Source organism: Pteronotus mesoamericanus, unplaced genomic scaffold, assembly GCF_021234165.1.
Source record: "Pteronotus mesoamericanus isolate MK-2021 breed Mesoamerican mustached bat unplaced genomic scaffold, CSHL_Meso_final scaffold_125, whole genome shotgun sequence".
Lineage (NCBI taxonomy): Eukaryota > Metazoa > Chordata > Mammalia > Chiroptera > Mormoopidae > Pteronotus > Pteronotus mesoamericanus.
The window spans coordinates 3,953,902-3,973,220 of NW_026555304.1; the positions used below are offsets into that span (position 1 = coordinate 3,953,902).

Sequence of the window (19,319 nt, forward strand, 5' to 3'; positions counted from 1 at the left end):
GAGGTGCAAACAACTTAAACGATCTCCTAGGCAGGGTAACACTGACAGGTTGGTGTCCCTCTTTTGCAGATGGGGGCCACAGAGGAGTTTGTCTACCCAAGTCACACCGTGTAGTCCGACTCCTCCCCTCTTCGGCGGATCCCTTTAGGGTAGTGGACGGTCACCGACCTTTTGCTCCAGGCCTGGCCCTGTACCCCACACGACCTGACCTGCATGACCTTACGCAAATCATTTCCTTTCCCAGAGGCTCAGTTTTCTCATTCCAGGGTGAGGGCTTGGTGCCGCCGGGGGAGGCTGATGGTGCAGGTCAGCGTTTAGCCCCGCAGACCCCACCCAGGCAGCCAGGCCGGGTGGGGCTGGGGGAGGGACCAACATGAGAATCAAATCAATACGAGGGCATAGCGGGGCCAGGAAGGCGGGCGACCGCTCCTGCAAAGGTTGCCTCGGGGCTGAGGGCGGGGCTCGAGTGAAGGGTAGGGCTAAGGGCTTCTGAGGACAGTAGTGTCCTAGTGTCCTACGGCGGTTAGGATCCAGGCTCCGGGTTCTTGCACGCTTCGTAGCTGGCGAGGGCGGGAGTTCAGTGAAAAGTACGGTTCCGGACAGTGGCAAGGACGTAGCGGACGTCAGTGAGGGTGGGGCTGGATGAGAGCAGGTTTCAGGGCTCTGGTAGAAACGTCACCGACGTCAGGGGCGGGGCCTATAGGGAAGGACTGGGCTCCCGGCCGAAGACCGTGGGACTTTGTTTAGTTGGGGGCGGAGCTAAGGGCTACTGGAGACCCCGTAGCAGACGCTCGAGGAGGCAAAGCGCGGTAAGGGGCGGGGTTTAGAGGCGCCGAACTGGAAGGACAGGCGTCAGTGAGGGCCAGTTAGGGTCGTGGAAGCGACGTCGCGTCGCTGGGGGCGGGGCCTTCCGGGGAGGGGCAGGTCGCGTTGGCTGGTGGGCGGAGGTTACCTGGGGTTGGGCGGCGGCGGGTAGACAGACGAGGGACTGGCGGTCGGCGGCGGGGGGACAAGCTGCTATCCGCCGGGTTCACACCGTGCTGTCACCATGACAGGTGAGCGTGGGCCTGGCTGCGGTTGTGCCTGCAGTCCCGGGGAGGGCAGGCCACCCTGGCGGTGCCCAGGGCCCAGCTGCCTCGATGTCTCCCCGGGGGCTGCTCCTCGTTGCGTTGACCCAGTGACCTTGTCCATAACCGCGTGCCCGTGACCGCCTCCTCGGTCGGCAGGACTAAGACGGGCTGGGGGCGTGGTCAGGCCCTGGAAGGCTCTGGGGGCCAAAGGCCGTTGCGCATCTGTGGGTGGGGAGGTTCTCGGGGGAGTATAACGTCTGAAAGAGTTGTTGGGTGAAAGTAAAAACGGTGCCAGAAATACTGTGGACCTACTGTGCTTTCAGTAGGAGATAGACACTCCATCCTCACAGCCACCTGACAAGGAGGCCAGACAGGCGCTGCGTTCTTGGGCTGTGTGTGGAACCCCGGAGACTCTCTGAGTTGCACTCTTAGCTCAGGGAAATTTGGGACACAGACCGAGCTCCCCAAGGCTTTGTGCTCTACGCTGGGCTGCCCCAGTCCCTCCAACTCTTTTCCAGCCCAGGAATCCCTCCCCCCCAGCGCCGCTCTGAACTGGGGCTTTAACCTCCCTCCTGACCCCAGCCAAATAGGGTCATACTGCTCTGTGGACCTTTCCCCGCTGGAGAAGTCCCAAGAGTGATGGGCCGGTGATGGACCCATGGCAGAAAGGTCAGGGAATGCGAAGGCTCCCAGAAGCTACACCTAATCCCCAAGTGTCCCGGTCTTCTGCCTCATGGGACAGGGGCCACTTAGGAGTGCACCAGGGGATCAGGGAGGCCCCAGAAGTCCCTGTCCTTTTCCCCCAAGAACTCACTGGAGTCTAAGAATGGATCGCGCACACAGGATTTCACAGACTCTAACCTGGTGACTTCCAGGACACCAGTGACCCAAACTAGGTCAGAAGAGACCCCAGCTGCCACCTGCTCCGCTGTCATTCCTCTGCATCCTTTGTATTTGTGGCTGCCACTTCTGAGCACCTAACATGCTCTTGGCCCTGCAGTAGGTACTTCCCATCCAACAGCACCATGTGGGGACATACAGAATGTGACATCTATGTATGGATAAGGAAACAAAAGCTCAGATTGGGCAAGTACCAAGTGCCAAGCCCCTGAGGTGGCCAGTGGCAGAGCTGGGACTAGACCTGTGTCTGTCCCAGGCCCCCTAATCTCCTCCCTCCCTGCCATCTTTATATGCTGGACTTTTAGACTCCCCTCCCTGCACAGCCCTTCATTTTGGGATAGGGAACTGAGGCCCAGAGAGCACAGGCCTGGGAGCATTTAATGGGGAACTCTACAAGGCTGCAGGCGTGTCATCTGGAGCTCATTGCCCTTGTCACTGACAGGAGCCTGCCTCATGATGGTTCTGGGGCTGGTTATGTGATGAGCTGTGGAGTGAGTGTGTGGGACCCGCTGTGTCTGCACAGGGCAGGGACTGGCCAAATGTTACTGCAGTTGTTACTGTTGCTGTGGAACTAGTCCCTGCCTTGTGGTGTGCTGGAGAGTGAGTAGCCCCAGCTCCTCCATGCCTGAGGCCAGGTCCTTCTCTGAGACAGGAAGGAATTCTGGGAGATTCCATTCAAGAGGAGAGGTTGAGGCCCAAGCATCTGAACTGCAGTGGGGCACCAGCCAAGGGAACTCAGGAAAGCCTGTGTGGGGAGGACAGTGAGCTGAACATGAGTTAGCCAGATGGAAACCACGGGGACAGCGGTCTTTGCCTGGGGTGGGGTGTCCTGGGCAATGTGGTGCAGTTAGAGGCTGCCATATGGGAAGGCTTAGGAGCCTGATTGGCCAGGTGGGGCCAGTTCCCAGGAGGCTACTAGTGTGGGCAGGGGTAATAGGTTGGGAGTCTGTTGTCTGGTGCCAGCTGAGCACAAAGGTGGGGGAGGTGGGGCTTGGCAAATGGAGCTGGCAAAGTTCTGGTGGATTTTGTACCAGAGTGTTTTTCTTCCTTTATCCTGTCAAAACCATCTAGGACTGTTTGTTTATTTTTTATTTTTTTCCCTGTGCCTTTTTGTGCTTCCCAGTGGCCTCCTGGTGTGGTTTACATGCATGGTTTATAGCGACCACAGGAGGCACAGGGTGCAGCATACCCTGGAGCCTTTTCTTATGGGCTGTGCCACTGTGCCAGGTAACTCACAGCTGGGAGCAGCAGGGCCCCTGCCTGGCTATTGGCTTGCGGGGCAGGAGGAGCTACTTCAGGGTGCTGGCCAAGGTCCACCAACAGCTCTTGGGTCTCAGACCTATGTCCATTCATAGTGAGCACCTACTGTGTGCTGGCCCTGTGCACAGCTGCATGTACGGGACAGGACAGCCTTGGGCCTGCCCTTGTGGGTTTGGCCAGGAGCAGACTTGATGTATCTAAGTGCACAGTTAATTAGTGGGGTGAAAAGTCTGAATGTCAAGAGGTAGCCCCAGCACTGTGGCTGGATTCTGACCTTTATCCATCACTCCCTAGCTGGCTGAGGAGTACTTGCTGTTTCTCAGTTTCTCTGTCTGAAAAGGGGTGGTGGTTGTGCTTGCATTGATGGAAGGGTGAAGATTATCTGTTCCATAGAGCCCACAGAATGGCTGGCTGTGGCGCACACTCTGGCTAGAGTCCTTAACTCTGTAATCAGAGAGTGCTGAAACCAGATGGCAGGAGGGTCCTGCTCATGTGACTGTGGCAGGTCCCCGTGACATCCTATGTGAGGCTTTCTCACCATAATGGGGCCGCTGGTAACTCTGTCTCCCAGGTAGATTTTCAGGGACTGGGAGAATTTAGAAGTTAGAAATTTGTATTCTAGGGTAAAAAGATCAACCAGGATATGCTGGCAGTGGGAGAGAGAGATGAGGAAGAAAATGCTCTGTTTAGTCGGCCTCACAGAGAAAATTGAGGAGGAGACCCACTTGTTCCAACACAATGACTCCATTAAAAAAAATCTACTCAAGTATAATTTACTTACAAGCAAATGCACTGATTTTTAGTGAATAATTAGATAAGCTTGGACAAATGTATACACCCTGGAACTGCCAGCCCTGGTCCAATCAAGTCAGAACATTTCCATCACTCCAAAAATTTCTTTGTGCTCCTTCCCAGGTACCACCACCCAACTCAGGGATTCATCTGCTTTCTGTGAACCCTGCTTTTTCTGTAAAATTCAACGCTGGAATTCCCAAATAGGATTTCTTTTTAATTATTAGGTTTTATTTTAGAGCAATATTAGTTTATAGAAAATTGAGCAGATAGTACAGAGGATCCATTCTCCCCCACACCCCAGCTTCAGTTTTCAGTGTTATTGACACTTTGCATTACTGTGGTACATTTGTTGCACTTGATAAACCAATTTGATAGATTAGTACTAACTCTAGTTTACATTATGGTTCACTCCTTGTGTTGTATATCTTTGACTTTTGAAAAATGCGTAATGTCCTGTATTCACCATGACGGTGCCATACAGAGTAGTTTCACTGCCCTAAAAATCCTTTGCTCCATCTATTCAACCCTCCCTCTTCCCGAACCCCTGACAACCATTGATCTGTTTACTGCCTCCACAGTTTTGCATTTTCTGTTAGAATCATACAATATGTAGCCTTTTCAGATTAGCATCTTTCACTTTTAGAAATATGCATTTAAGCCCTGGCCAGGGAGCTCAGTTGGTTAGAGTGTTGTCCCAGTACACCAAATTTGTGGGTCTGGTCAGAGCACATACGAAAATCAACCAGTGAATGCATAAATAAGTGGAGCAAAAAACTGATGTGTCTCTCTCTGTCTAATGTCAATACACTAAAAAACTAAATATGCATTTATGTTTCCTCCATGTCTTTGTGGCTTCATAGGTCTTTTTATCACTGAATTATATGTTATCATATACATGAACTACAGTTTAATTTTCCATTCACCTTGTGTGTGTGTGCGTGGTACCATTTTAACTATTTCAGTGGCATTAAATACATTCACAATGTTGTGAAATTATCACCACTATCTATTTCCAGAACTTTTTTATTATCTCAAACAGAAACCCTCTCCCCATTAAACAATGACTCTCCTTTCTTTCATTCCCCCAGCTCCTGATAATCACCATTCTGTTTTCTGTTTCTAGAATTTGTCTATTCTAGATATATCATATAGGTGGAATCATACAATATTTGTCCTTTTGTGTCTGACTTACTTAAACTTAGCATATTGTTTTTAGTGTCCACCTGTGTTTATAGCATCTGTCAGAATTTCTTTTTAAGGCTGAGTAACATTCCCTTGAATGTATATACCATGTTTGGTTTACTCACCCATCAGTTGTTTCCACCTTTTGGCTATTGTGAATAATGCTACTCTGAACATTGATGTGCAAGTATCTCTTTTAGTTCCTGCTTTCAATTCTTTTTGATATATACCTAGAAGTGGAATTGTACAATCATATAACAACTCTATGTTTAGCTTTTTGAGGAACTGCTATATAGTTTTTCCATAGTGGCTGTACCATTTTACATGCCCACCAGTAGTGCATGAGAGTTCCAATTTTTATATCCTCATTCTCCATATATATATTTATTTCCAATATGTGTGTATATATGTATGGATTGTGTGTGTGGTCCGGCACAAATAATGCCCCTTTTTATTATAGAATCTTTTATTATAAAATCATAAGCATGTAATTCTGTAACATAACAATATCACACTCAAGCACACCATATGACATTTTAGGTGAAATGTTCAAATTAAAAGCTATAAATTATTATACCTATATTTTTACCCTATTCACTCAGGCCTTACTTCTGCCGGACCCTGTATGTTACTAGCAAACTGAATTCAGCAGCACATTAAAAGGATTTATTTCTGGATTGCAAGGATGTTTCAACATATGAAAATCCATCAATATAATAAGCACATTATTAGTAATATACACACACACACACACACACACACACACACACACTCACAATCACCCTAATGAGTATGAAGTTATATCTAATTGTGGTTTGATTTGCATTTCCTTAGTGACTAATGATATTGAGCATCTTTTCATGTGTTTAGTAGCCATTTATGTATCTTTGGAGAAATGCCTAGTCAATTACTTTGCCCATTTTTTAATTGAATTGTTTGTAGGTTTTCTGTTGTTGAGTTTTAGCAGTTCCTTATATATTCTGAATATTATTCCCTTATCAGATATATTCTCCTATTCTGTGGGTTGTCTTTTCACTCTCTTTTTTTTCCACTCAAAATACTATGTATTCTGCACTCCTTATCCTGGTCTTTTGGTCTACATGTCTGTCTGTATGTTACTACCACACTGTTTTGACTTCTGTAGTTTTGTAGTAAGTTTTGAAATAAGGAAATGTGAGTGCTCCAACTTTGTTCTTTTTCAGGATTGTTTTTGCTGTCTGTGAAGTTTCCTTGAAATATGAATTTCAGAATGGCTTTCTCTGTTTCTGCAAAAATCATCATTAGGGTTTGGATAGGGATAATACTGAATTTGCAGATCACTTTGGGTAATATGTCATTCTCCCAATATTATCTTCCAATCCATGAACATGGGATAGCTTTCCATTTATTTGTGACTTATTTCTTTCTGCAATAATTCTTTTTTGTAGTTTTCAGTGTACAAGTCTTTTGCCTCATTGGTTAAACTTATTCCTAATTTGATGCTACTCTAAATGGGATTGTTTCTCTTTTTTTGATTGTTCATTGTCATTGTATAGAAATGCAACTGATTTTTCTGTTGTTGATTTTGTATCTTGCAGCTTTGCTGTGAACATACTAGTTCTAACAATTCTTTTTTTTAACTTTGGGGTTTTCTGTATATAAGACCATGTCGTCTACAAACAGATAATTTTACTTCTTATTTCATTTACCTACACTTCAATCTCTATTATGTCCTTCTTTACTCTTTCCAATTTGGGTTTTGCCTGCTCTTTTTCTAGTTTCTTGAAGTGCAACATTAGGTTTTTGATTTAAGATCTTCTGTTTTATTATGTACACTTACAGCTATAAATTCCCCTTTCAACACTGCTTTCACCGCATCCCTTAAGTTTTTAAAAACATTTAAAAAGTATTTTATTGATTTATTTTTAGAGAGAGGGGAAAGGAGGCAGGAAGAGAGGGAGAGAAACATGAGTGTGCAGGAGAAACATCAAACATCAATTGGTTGCCTCTCACACACCCCCAACTGATGACCAAGCCTGCAGCCCAGGCATTTACCCTGACCTGGAATCGAAGCAGTAACTCTTAGGTCCACAGGCCAGAGCTCAGTCCACTGAGCCACACCAGCCAGGACTGTATCTCTTAAGTTTTGATATGCTGTGTTATTTTCATTTATGTCGAGGTATTTTCTAGTTTCCCTTGTGATTTCTTCTTTGATCCATTTGTTGTTTAATTTTCACATACTTGTGAATTCTTCAGTGTTCCTTCTGTTACTGGTTTCTAGCTTTATTCCATGTTATCAGATAGGATCCTTTGTAGATCCAGATAGGAACCAACTGGCTATACATTAGATTTCCCACAATCTCCTCCTTGGGTTCGATCATTTACTAGATTGGCTCAGAGAACTTGGGAAGCATTTTACTTACTACTGCCAATTTATTAAAAAGGATATTTCAAAGGATACTAATCAAAAGTCAGATGGAAGGGAAAAGTAGGGCAACACATGTGGGAAGGGGTGTAGAGCTCCCATGCCCCAGTTAGCATGGGCCACCCTCCCAGTCCCTCAGGAGCTCTCCAAACCCTGTCCTTCGGATTTTTATAGAGGCTTCATTACATAGGCATGATTAATGACATTATTGGTCAATAGTGAATGATTCTACCTCTAGCTCCCTCCTCTCCTGGGATGTTTGGGTGTGGGACTGAAAGTTGCATCCCTCCAATCCCTTGTTTGACTCTTCTGGCAACTGGCAACCAACTTCTGGTTTTTCAGGAGCTTTCCAAAATACACCTCAACACAAACTCAGGTGAGGTTGAAAGGGGCTTGTTATGAGTAACAAAAGACTTATTGTTCACCAATTAAATTCCAGGGTTTTAGGAGCTGGTATGCCAGGAAGTGGGCCGAAGACCAAATAAATATTTCTTATAAATCACAACATCACAGATCAATTCTGCCAACTTCTGCCTTTTGATTGGAGAATTTAATTCATTTACATTTATTGGCAGGAAAAACTTGTTTCTACCTTTTGCTATTTCTTTTCTGTATGTCTTGTAGCTTTTTTTGTCCTTCATCCATTACTGCCTTCTTTTGTGTTTACTTGATTTTTCGTAGTAACAAATTTTGAGTATATTGTGTGGATATTTCTTTGTGGTTACCATGAGATTATACATAACCTCCTAAAGTTGTAACAGTCTAATTTGAATTGATACCAACTTAACTCCAATCACGTACAAAAACTCTTCTCCTATACAGCTCTGCCCGCCCCACAGCCCCTGTGTCCATCGGAAAGCGGGACAAGCTGCCACAGGTAGGTAAGTAAGGTGGTGCACCTATTCAGGCAGCTGGTGCCACAGGGACTCAGGATCCTTTCTTGGATACCCTGTGTCCCCTACCTGCCAACCTGTATCCCACCCATGATCTTTAAAGGCTTGTCATTCTAAAGAATGTTCTTAATGGAAAGAAGGTGCAACAATGATTTTTTAATGGTGATTCTTAAAGAAAAGACAGAAAAACCCTTTCCCCGTACTCTGGGCAGGCACACTCACTGGCCTGCTGTTGGTACTTCTTAAGGCCGTGCAGACAGGGTGAAGGGTGATCCTGTCCACCTGCTGTTTACGTGGTCATGCAGCCATGCCATCTCAGCCTACCCTGAGCCTGTGCTTCTGTCCCCATGACAGTGGCATGTGTGGAAGCTGTGTCAGGCCTTTTCCAGGCTGCCTGTGTCCTTCCCCAGGCCTGGATACTTCCAGAGGGACCCTATGGGGGCCTGTGAACAGCAAACTCTTAGCCCCTGAAGAGTTTATGTTCATTGAAGGAAGGGAGCAGAGGCCCTGTTCTGTTTTTGAGCACTCTGGACAGTTCTCACCACACCCACCTACCACATCTTCTGAAGACATGGAGGGCTCTGGGCTGTGCATTGAGATCGATGCGGGCCAGGGTATCAATAGTTGTCCAGGTCCTTACAGCTGGTGTGCTGCTTGTGGGCATGGGGGCCTTGCTGTGAGAGGTTCTCACCAAGGCCATGTCTTTGTGGTAGACCTGCCGCCCCGCTCTGGCCATTCTGGCTCATGCCCTCCATGCTCTCTGCCTATTTCAGAGCAGACCTACTGTGACCGGCTGGTGCAGGACACACCTTTCCTGATGGGCCATGGGCGCCTGAGTGAGCAGCAGGTGGACAAGATCATCCTCCAGCTGAACCGCTACTACCCCCAGATCCTCAGCAACAAGGATGCAGAAAAGGTGCTAAGGGGCAGACCTGACATGTTTCTATTGCTTTCCTTTCTATGGTGGAAGAAAGTGGGAGGAAAGAGAGCTCAGAGGTGAAAACCTGTCTCTTTGTAGTGACCTTGGGCCCAGAACATCACCTCTCTCAGTCTCAATCTTTTTATATGTAATTGTGCTTGTTGGCCCCTTCCAGAAATGATGGGAGTGTCACAGGAGACATGTTACAGCAACCCACAACATGACAAACCTGGGAAGAAGGCAAGGGGATGGGAGTAGAGGCACTGGGCAGGCCCCACAGTTCGTTACTTTGCTTCTTCTGAAAGTTCAAAATGGGCAAACTTTTTATTTTTATTTTTTAAAGGTTTTATTTATTTATTTTTAGAGAGAGGGGAAGGGAGGGAGAAGGAGAGGGAGAGAAACATCGATGTGCCAGAGATACATTAATGGGTTGCCTCTCACAGCCCCCCCGACTGGGGACCTGGAGTTGCCAGGCATGTGCACTGACTAGGAATTGAACCAGCAACCGTTCAGTTCACAGGCTGATGCTCAATCCACTGAGCCACACCAGCCAGGGCGGGCAAATATTTTAGATGTAATCTGGCCCATCCTGTTTTTGGACACTGGGTAAGAGTGGGTGACCATGGCCTACTACACTATTTCTCTGGCTTTTGTGTGGGAGTGAGGATGGGTGCCAGAGACCAGGTAGGACTTTGGGGTGCAGGGCCTGCCTCCCAGATGGGTGACTGCATGGGCCCTTTTGGAGCTGCAATTTCCTACTGTGGCGCAGGTAAATGGCATCGCATGTGGGGCTGTCTGGAGGGTTGAGGGCCTTTTTGGGGGACAGGTAAAATTGATCCCTGATAGAAAAGGAATGCATGTAGACCTGGTACTGTTTATAAAAGTAGTACAGGAAGTTAAAAAGTAGGAGCTCAAATTTGTATCTGACTATTGTAATTAAAAGTCTAAAACACATTCAGTGTAAAAAAAAAAAAAAAAAAGGGGAAACATTTTCAAGGTTTGTACAAGAAAAAGGAAACTCCTCAGCACTTGCGCTCAACGCCAGCACAGTCCCTGTCCTCCTGGGTACTGAATTCTGGTTCCATGTAGAACAGTATGCTGCCACTAGGTGGCAGCACCAGGCCACATCCTCCAGGCCCTGGTGGTCAATGTCAAGTACCTTGTCCACTGACCTTTAGGACACCCATTTCTCCATCAGACATATCGAAAGAGCCAATTCTTTTCTTCTTAACCCTTGGTTTATTTTTTAAATACTTGAATCACATTCCTGTAGACTTGTAAACTACTAGAAGTTATCACACCATCATCTCATAGATTCCCTGCAACAGCCGTACAGTATGGGCTTATTATTCCCTTTTTACAAGTGAACAGACCGAGTCTTTGAGGGTGAAGAGATTTACTGAAGCCACACAGCAAGCTACTAAATTTCCACACTTGGGATGATGTCACTGCTGCCATCCTTGGTGACTTTGTTTCCACCCTCACTGGGAGTGCAAGGATTAGCACCCGTGCTGTGACCCCAGCGCATTCTCAGACACCATGAGGCCATGGTTCCCAGCTGCTATCTCCCCAGGGGTGTTGGTGTTGGGAGCACCTGGGTGGAATCACCATCCCCAGTCCCCCTGAGGAACCTGGAGCCAGAGAGGATGAAGGAGCTGATCCTGGAGCCCACTTATCCCCATCCCACAGCCGCCTTTGGCTCAGTCCCCTATGGCTGACCTTCCTTTGTGTCCCATATGTCCCCAGTTCCGGAACCCCAAGGCATCCCTGCGTGTGCGGCTATGTGACCTCCTGGGCCATCTGCAGCGGAGCAACGAGCGGGATTGCCAGGAGTTCTACCGAGCTCTATACATGCACGCACAGCCCCTTCACAGCTGCCTGCCCAGCCGGCACACCTTGCGTAAGTGCCTGTCCCAGTCCTCAGGGCTCAGCGTCAACCTGCCCAGCTCCTCACCAGAGACTGCTTTTGTCCATGTCTCATCTTATATGGCCTCTAGAGAGTAGAGAGAGTATGTCTGGCAACACATATTTCTCTCTGTGTGTGTGTGTCTCTCTGTTTTGTGCCAGCTTTTACACAAAAGGTAGGATCTGCCTCTTCCATCCGTAACCCAGTGCACTGTGTAAACCCTTCCCTTTATGATTGCAGTGGCTCATGGTTGCATCAGCCAGAATGAACTGGCCCCTCTGGTGGATACTGAGGTTGTCTTTACCCTTCATCCAGGTGGATCCCTGGTGTGGATTTTTCTGTAGAACAGTCTCATGCCTCGATGATCAGTTCAGGGCATGTGTGTTTCATTTTACAGGGTCCTGTCTTTGGTCCTGGGAGGTGTGTGAAGGTTTCTGATTTCCTGGGAACAGGCTGGGGAGGTGCAGCAGCTCAGTCCTAGGCTTCTGTGCCCTGGTCCCCAGGAGGAGTGGCTGCTCTTTCCCGATTCTTAGAAGAGGTCAGAGGCTCCAGGATGGGGTGGCTCGCCCAGGTCACTCAGCTGTGACCTGGGGCTGGTGTCTTTGACCCCCAAAGACAGGCCTGCAGGACTAGCTCTGAGCTCTGGCACCGGATGGTCCTGTTATGCTAGCCCTCAGAGTCGCCCAGCCGTGCTGGGAATCAAACACCGTCCCAGCTCACAGGTGCCCTCAAGGGCTGTCTGGCCTGTGGCTAATTGGGGAGGCCTGGGAAGGTAAAGCACCCTGCTGACACATGGACATTGTCAGAACTTTGACACGCAGGTGTTCGTACTGCATTATGTGCCTCTTGGCCACTAGGGAACAATGCCTCTCCCCTACTTCATGGCCCTCAAGGTCCCAGGAGGTGTACCAAAGGGGAGGACCCAAAACTTCAGGGTCCCCTCCCCAGTGCTTAGTCCACCAAGCAGGGCCAGAAGGCTCAGTGACAGCACAGCCTGGTCCAGCTCAGCCAGGGGCTGAGTGGTACCAGGAGTGAGGGACCTCATCAGCTCCATTGGTTTCCTGAGGACAGGCGACCACTTTCCTCTCTGGCCTACTCAAAACTAACTATACCCTGTGATTTTGTTTCCAGAGAACTCAGATTGCACAGAGCTAGACTCGGGCATCGCAAGCCATGAGCTCAGTGACAGGGGTAATGGCCTCCTGCTTCCCACTTTGTCCCCCTACCCAGGGCCCCATCTCCACCTGGGGGCTTCTCCACTCCAAATTGGGCTCTGTTCCTGGCTTCCCATGGATAGATTTCCCTCCTCCAGAGTGCTTATTGGGGGTATCCTCACCCAGCTGACTCCAGTGTGGGGTTCTAGCCTGTCCCTTGTGGCCTGAGGACCACTCCCCGCCCTCAGGTACAAGTAGCTGCTGACCGTTATTTCTCCTGCAGGACCCATGGCCTTTCTGGCCTGTCTTGGCCTGGCTGCGGGGCTGGCACTCCTCATCTACTGTTGTCCTCCAGGTGAGTACTGTCTAGCCTCAGCCCAGTTCATGAGAGACCCCAGGGCAGAGGGGGCTCCCGCGCTTGTTGGGCACACTACCCACTCAGCTCTGCAGAAAGGCATGAGTCTCTGGCTTCATCATGTCTCAGTTTGCTCACCAGGAGTGCGACAGAGGCCAGGCTCAGGGGAAACAGGAAGTGTGGGGCTCAAACCCACCAGACCCAATGGTAGTGGGTCTCATCTCCTACATGTGGCCCTTGTGACCCACCACCCTCAGGGGTCAGAGAATGGTGGCCCCTTGTGGGAGGAGGAGTGTAGCCGAGCTCAGGGGTTAGAAAGCCTGACCTGGAACAGAGCATCCCCCACAGTCTCAGGTCCACTCCGGTGTCATGGCCCTGAGGGGTGGACTGGAGGCCTGTGGCTCAGGCCCCTTCCGGGCCCAGCATGGCATCCCTGCCAACCCTGGTGTCCCTTTCTGACAGTGCTGAAATTGCTGAGGTTCTGTGGGGTCAGTGCCTGGCTCTCTCCTTGGGGGTGCTGACCCCATGCCAGTCAGGTTTGGGGCTGGCAATATCTTGAGGCTGAGAGAAGACATCTTTGGTGGGTTCTGAGACATCCCCCTTCCTTGTATTTCAGACTCCAAGGTGCTGCCAAGGGCCCGGCGTGTCCTGGGCTTCTCCCCCATCATTGTGGACCGGCACGTCAGCCGCTTTCTGCTAGCCTTCCTGACAGATAACCTGGGGGGCCTCTGATGGACCAGCCCCTGCTGCCTATCACACACCAAAGAGCCCCCACCTCTCTGCCCACCCAGGGTCCTGCTTTTCTATGCTTGTATTTCATTTTACAATTACCGTTCTCACTTTACTATTACTGTAAGAAGCACTTCACCTACTCCTTATGAAGGTGGTCAATGATATTAAACGTGGGAGTCTCCTCCCTTCTGTAAGGAGTGTTTTCTGGATAATTCCGACTTGAGATTCCAGATGCCTCTAGCAGAGGCTGACCCTGGGGGCTCTTGGTGTTCCTTATCCAGGCTAGGGCCCAGGTCATGTTTAGGCCACACTTCCCATCACAGTGGGCCTGGGCCCCACCCCTCCACCTGGGCTATCTGCTTTAGTCCCTGCCCCCAGATATCTTCCCATACCACTGTTCCCCAGAAATCCCCCCAACCATGCCATATGTCCCCGTTCCCTCCCTTCATGGCCTTCTCCTACTGGTCTCCAGAGCTCACACCTCCCCACACCCATCCCTGCCCTTCACCTCTGCCTCCTGGACCTTGTGGGGCTCCTGCACTGCCCCAGTGCCCATCTGTATTTATCTGATTCCTCTTGGCCTCCCCAGCAGGTAGAGGCTGCTGTTCCTGCTTTCCTCATGAGGAAACAGGCCAAGGTGGAAGGTCATTGAGCCAAGAAAGGGGAACTCTGCACTTGAGGGGGTGTGAGTTCAATCACATTCTTCTCCCGTTCCTTGACCTGTCCCCAGGAGATTGTTCCTCAGCCCCTTGTCCCTTCCTGGGCCCCTTCCTGACCCCACAGACCACCCTTGTGACAGAGCTCCTTCTTTCCCTTACCCACATGGGAGTTGATGGCAGGTTCCTTAGTAGTTCAGAGCCTGGAACTGAACAAAAAGTTGCCTGGGATCCCAGGGGAAGGGAATCCAGACTGAAAATAGCCCAAGGAACATTCTAGAAATTTTGGAGATGAAAAACATCATTGTGCCTTCCTGGTCCTGAGCTCTGGCTCTTCAATCCCTCCTTCAGTTGCCTGGGGTTTGGCAACAGCCTTTCCACTTCCTCCTCAGTGCATGACCCCCCTTGACCAGTGTGTTAGCACCGCACTCCGACCTCCTTATTGCTGGGCCCCGACTTGACCAGGGTGTTCATGACCCTCTGTCTCCTGCTGGCCTTGTGCTGTGGAAATGTTGCTCATGGACAGAAGAGCATGAGGATACATGTTCCAGAGGGCCTGGTGCTGCCCTTGATTTTTCACTGTTAGGCCCCTGGAGGTCCTTTGAGCTGACCAAGGTACCCACACATGCCTGTGGAAATCTGTTCTCCTGAAGACCTAACTGAGTAGCATTTTTGCCTTTTCAGTGCCCTGTCACCACCCTCCTTACAGGTGAGGGATCTGAGGCTCAGAGCCCTGGACCACACAGCAGCCGAAAGTTCCACTGGCCCTCCCCACACATTGACGGGCACAAGCACAGGTGCCATACTCACAGGCACACATGCAAACACATATACACATACATAGCTCTCCTGTACACTTGAGCGCATATGTATGCAGAACATGTTGCTTGGGCTTCAGTTTGGCCCCCAATGGGCCTGTCTTTTCATTGCCTCCCTTTGTCAGCTCCCCGCTCCCACAGCCTCTATGGGGGAATAAGCATATTTGTCTACCTGAGAATCATGAGTTTGCATTTTCCATGGAGGTTTCTGGAGGCCTCAGGCAGGCTGACTCCAGGAATAATGCCATGGGGCCCTGGGCACAGGCAGTGGGAAACAAAACGGGAGCAGAGGATTCGGCTCCATGATACGGTGTGTGGCTCCATGTTCAGGAATTATTCACTCAGGTGATGTCACTCATTTGTGTTCCCCTGAGAGAAATGAGGGTGCCTGAATGGGAGACCTGTACTCAGGAACCCTTCGGCCTGCCAGGTGGTGAGGACAGTGGCTGACCACCTTGCCACCCCCGGGCCCTGGCCATCCATGCAGTGAGCACCTAATCTGAGAACTGCTCCTTGAGCTTAGTTTGGGAATTGCTCCACTAATTGACCACCTTGCTGGAGCGTGTCACTCATGCAGGCTCCTGGTGCAGTGAGAGCAGTTACTGAGCTGAACTGGGCAGGCTGAGCGAAGCCCTGCCAGCTGTTCCACGCACCCACACCTTCCCGTGTGGGTAGGCCTTTCACACATGGAAGCCCTCTGGACCTCTTGCAGGGTCCTGGGTGAGGGATGTTAACCTGCCCACTCCCCTCCAGCCCTTCCCTGGGGCCCGTCCAGGGCTGGGAAGATGCATGGCGCTCCAGACCTCTTGCAGCCATGCAGGCCCTGTGTAAACCATCTCCCATTGCCACAGAGGTGAGGCTGGAGGCTGCCTCTAGGCTCTGAGCTGGGGGTGGGGGTGCAACAGAGGTTTTCAAGGTCAGCAGGCTTCTGTGGCTCAGCCTGGCATGTCTTATTCTGTCTGCAGCCCCTCCAGCCACCATGACCAGGCAAGGTCCTGATTCCTGGGTAAATATCTTGTGGGGAGGTGCCCTGGGGTGTTCTCCATGCTAGTCCTACTCTGAGAGACAGCTGTGAAAAGGTGACAGACACGTCTGGGTAAATGTGATAGAGATGAGATGCCTGTGTGAAGGTGACAAACTCCTGGGTAGAGGTGACAGAGATTCCTGAATAAAGGTGACAACAGATGCCAGGGTGAGGGTGTTGGAGATGCTCAGGTGAAGGTGACAGATACCAGACCTACCAGATCTGTAGGCTCCTCTATCATACTTGGAGGCTCCAGACTGAGAAATAGATGTCCTTTGTTTAAGCTGCCCAGACTGTGGACTCTGTTATAGCAGCTTGGAGGGGCTAAGGCAGTGCCTTTGAGGAAATGTCCGTCAGACAAGTGGGCCCAGCTATCTGTCACCTGAGACCTACAGGTCTCAAGTCTTTAGGGCCCTGTGGCAGCTTATACCCTTGAGTGAGGCTGAGTGAGGCCCTGTCCCAGGGCCTCAGGACCTGTCTTGTGCGCTGTGATGGTCCAAGGGTACTTATCTCCTGGATTGGGCTGGACTGCTGACTTTTTTCAACCATGACTGACTGAGGCCTAGGCTGTTCTTTGGACCCTTCCCCAGCTCTCAGCCTTGATGGTGCCTTGACTCTGTGCCTGAAGCTGAGATCTACAATGGCCCAGACCACCAGCCAAGCCTCTCTTGCAAGACCTTTCCTTGTAGGCTGGGACTTAGGGAGGGAAAAAAAATGTGGCGGCTGTGTCTAGGTTCAGTACTTCCTCCCATGAGGCCCCTACCCTGCCAACCACCTGATCAGTCAGTGCTTGTGACCTGGAATGAATTAAGTCCATCAGGGCATGAGTGACCACAGCCTGTCCTCGACCCCTTTCTGTCAAGGCCCTCGTCCCCAACTTCCCACCTTCACACTCCAATAATGGTAACTGCTCATGGTCCATGCCTCTGCGCCTTTGAACATGCTGTTCCCTTTTGGCTGTAACACTCCTTACTAACCCCCTGTCTGCTCACACTTCAGGCTTTGGAGAAAATGCCTCCTTCTTCAGGAAGCCCTTCTTAACATTCTAGTAAGAATGGAGTTGTGCCACATAATGACATTTCAGTTAACAATAAACCACATATACAACAGTGGTCTCATAAGATTATAATTGAGCTGCAAAATTCCTGTCCTCTGGTGATGTCAGAGCTGTTGTAACATCATAGTGCCACACATTACTCACATGTTCATGGTGATGCTGGTGTAAACAAACCTGTGCTGTCAGTCATATAAAACTACAGCACATACAATTATATACAGTACATAGCATTTGATAATGATAACAAATGACTGTTATGATTTATATATTTATTATACTTCTTATCATTATTTTAGAGGATACTCTTTCTGCTTATACAAGAAAAAGTTTGCTATAAAACAATTTGCCAAGTTAAACTGGCAACAGCCTCATACGTCTCATGTTCACCGAGGCTCTTGATTGCTTCATTTTCTCTTGTGCATGATTTAATCTTGTGTTGTTTTGTTCATCGTGGCTACTAAGCACACACAATCCATTGCTAATGCTGTCAGTGAGATACCATATTGAGTGACTGACCTGAAAATAAAATTAAAAGTGATAACAAACAGGAACATGGAAAGTCAATGATGGTTATTGCTCACCAGTCAGGCATGTCCCATTCCACTGCAGCTATGATCTTTATGAAAAAGAAAAAAGTGACAGAAGCTGTTACAGTATCTGTTTCATTGAAGGAAACAAAGACTAACAGAAGTTTAAGAAGAGGCTACGTCACACATGGAGAAACTTCTAATGACCTCAATTGAAGGCTAGACACAGAAGCCCATCCCTTTCCACACTGTGATGATCACAGCCAGAGGAAAAAGTTCACGATATTGAAAGATAAGGCTGGACCAACTATGTTGTTGAGTTTACTACTAGCTCTGGGAGGTTTAAACAATTCAAGAATCATTATTCATTACATAATGTGACAATGAGTGGTAGTCTGTGGGTGCTGATGTGAAGGCAGCTGAAACTGTATAAGATGATTGTGGAGGAAAATTACTTGCCAGAGAAAATATTCAATATAAATGAAACATCCATATTTTGTAAATGAATGCCTAAAAGGACTTTCATTTATAAGGAGGCCAAGTCAATACCAGGTTTTAAGGCTTTTAAAGACAGGATAACAGTCTTGCTTGGCAATGTTGCATTTTTCGTGCTATATAAAGCCCTTTGTAATCTGGCACAGTGAGAACCCCAGGGCCTTCAAGCACGTCAATAAGCACACACTGCTAGTGTGTTACTATAGGAGCAATAAGAAGTCACGAAGACCCAGCTCATCTTTCAAGGTGTCCTCCTGAACTGCTATGCCAGTAAAATGGAGAAGTACTGTTTGGAGAACAACATAGTTTGCAAGATTTTGTTTGTTGTTGATAATGCTCCTGAACATCCTTTTTGTTGGTGATCTTCATACCAATATCAAAGTGGTGTTTATCCCTCCAGATACCACCTCTTCAATTCAACCAATGGATCATAGAGTTGTAGCAGCTTTTAAAGCATACTGCTAGCCCTGTCTATTGCTGCAACTGAGGAAGACACTGATGCAATTCTGGGAAGATTACAGCATCTCTGACAACATCAAGAACTTTACTTGGGGTGATGTCACCAAGGAGTGTAAGAGTGTCATCTAGACGAAGGCATTCAAGAGGTTCATTCATGGCTTCAAACGGTTTGCCAAGGATAAGAAAGTTGCAAAAATCAACATTAACCTCGGTGTTGATGAGAGTGACATCGAGGAACTCCAAGCAGTGGTTCCTGAGGAATTGACTAATAAAGAGTTGTTGGAATTGAAATAGGAACACATAGCTGAAGAAGAGACCAGAGAAAAGGAAACTGCAGGAAAAGAAAAGAAAAAAAAGAAAATTCACAATGAAGAGTTAAGAAGAGCTCTGGCCAGTGTGGTTCAGTTGGTTGGAGTGTTGTCCTGTAAACTGAATGGTTGCAGGTTTGATCCCTGGTCAGGGCACATGCCTAGGTTGTAGGTTTGGTCTCTGGTCAGGGAGAGTATAAGAGGCAACAAAGTTTCACTCTCACATTGATGTTTCTCTCCTTCCCCTCCCTCCCTTTCCATCTCTCTAAAATCAATAAGCATGTCTTCCAGTGAGCATTAAAGTAAAATAAATAAGATAAAATAATAAAATAGAGTTTAGAAGCTTTCTCAGAACTCAACATGTTCCTTAAAGAGTTTGAAAATATAGACCCCAAAAATGAAAGG

The 19,319-nt window shown here is 48.5% G+C and overlaps 1 protein-coding gene across 3 annotated transcripts; it reads left to right on the plus strand.

Annotated features, from left to right (window-relative positions):
• The first annotated feature begins 962 nt into the window (after window positions 1-962).
• Window positions 963-14,381, plus strand: CARD19 (caspase recruitment domain family member 19). 3 transcript variants are annotated; one of them, XM_054588019.1, is made up of 7 exons: window positions 983-1,055; window positions 8,434-8,488; window positions 9,278-9,420; window positions 11,170-11,323; window positions 12,461-12,520; window positions 12,767-12,838; window positions 13,455-14,380. In XM_054588019.1, the coding sequence occupies exons 3-7, from the start codon at window positions 9,322-9,324 to the stop codon at window positions 13,568-13,570; spliced, it is 501 nt and encodes a 166-aa protein (XP_054443994.1). In that variant the 5' UTR covers window positions 983-1,055; window positions 8,434-8,488; window positions 9,278-9,321; the 3' UTR covers window positions 13,571-14,380. The 3 variants fall into 3 exon arrangements, with proteins under 3 accessions (XP_054443993.1, XP_054443995.1, XP_054443994.1); XM_054588018.1 differs by lacking the exon at window positions 8,434-8,488 and having other exon boundaries at window positions 963-1,055; window positions 13,455-14,379; XM_054588020.1 differs by lacking the exons at window positions 8,434-8,488; window positions 12,461-12,520 and having other exon boundaries at window positions 963-1,055; window positions 13,455-14,381.
• The last annotated feature ends 4,938 nt before the right edge of the window (window positions 14,382-19,319 follow it).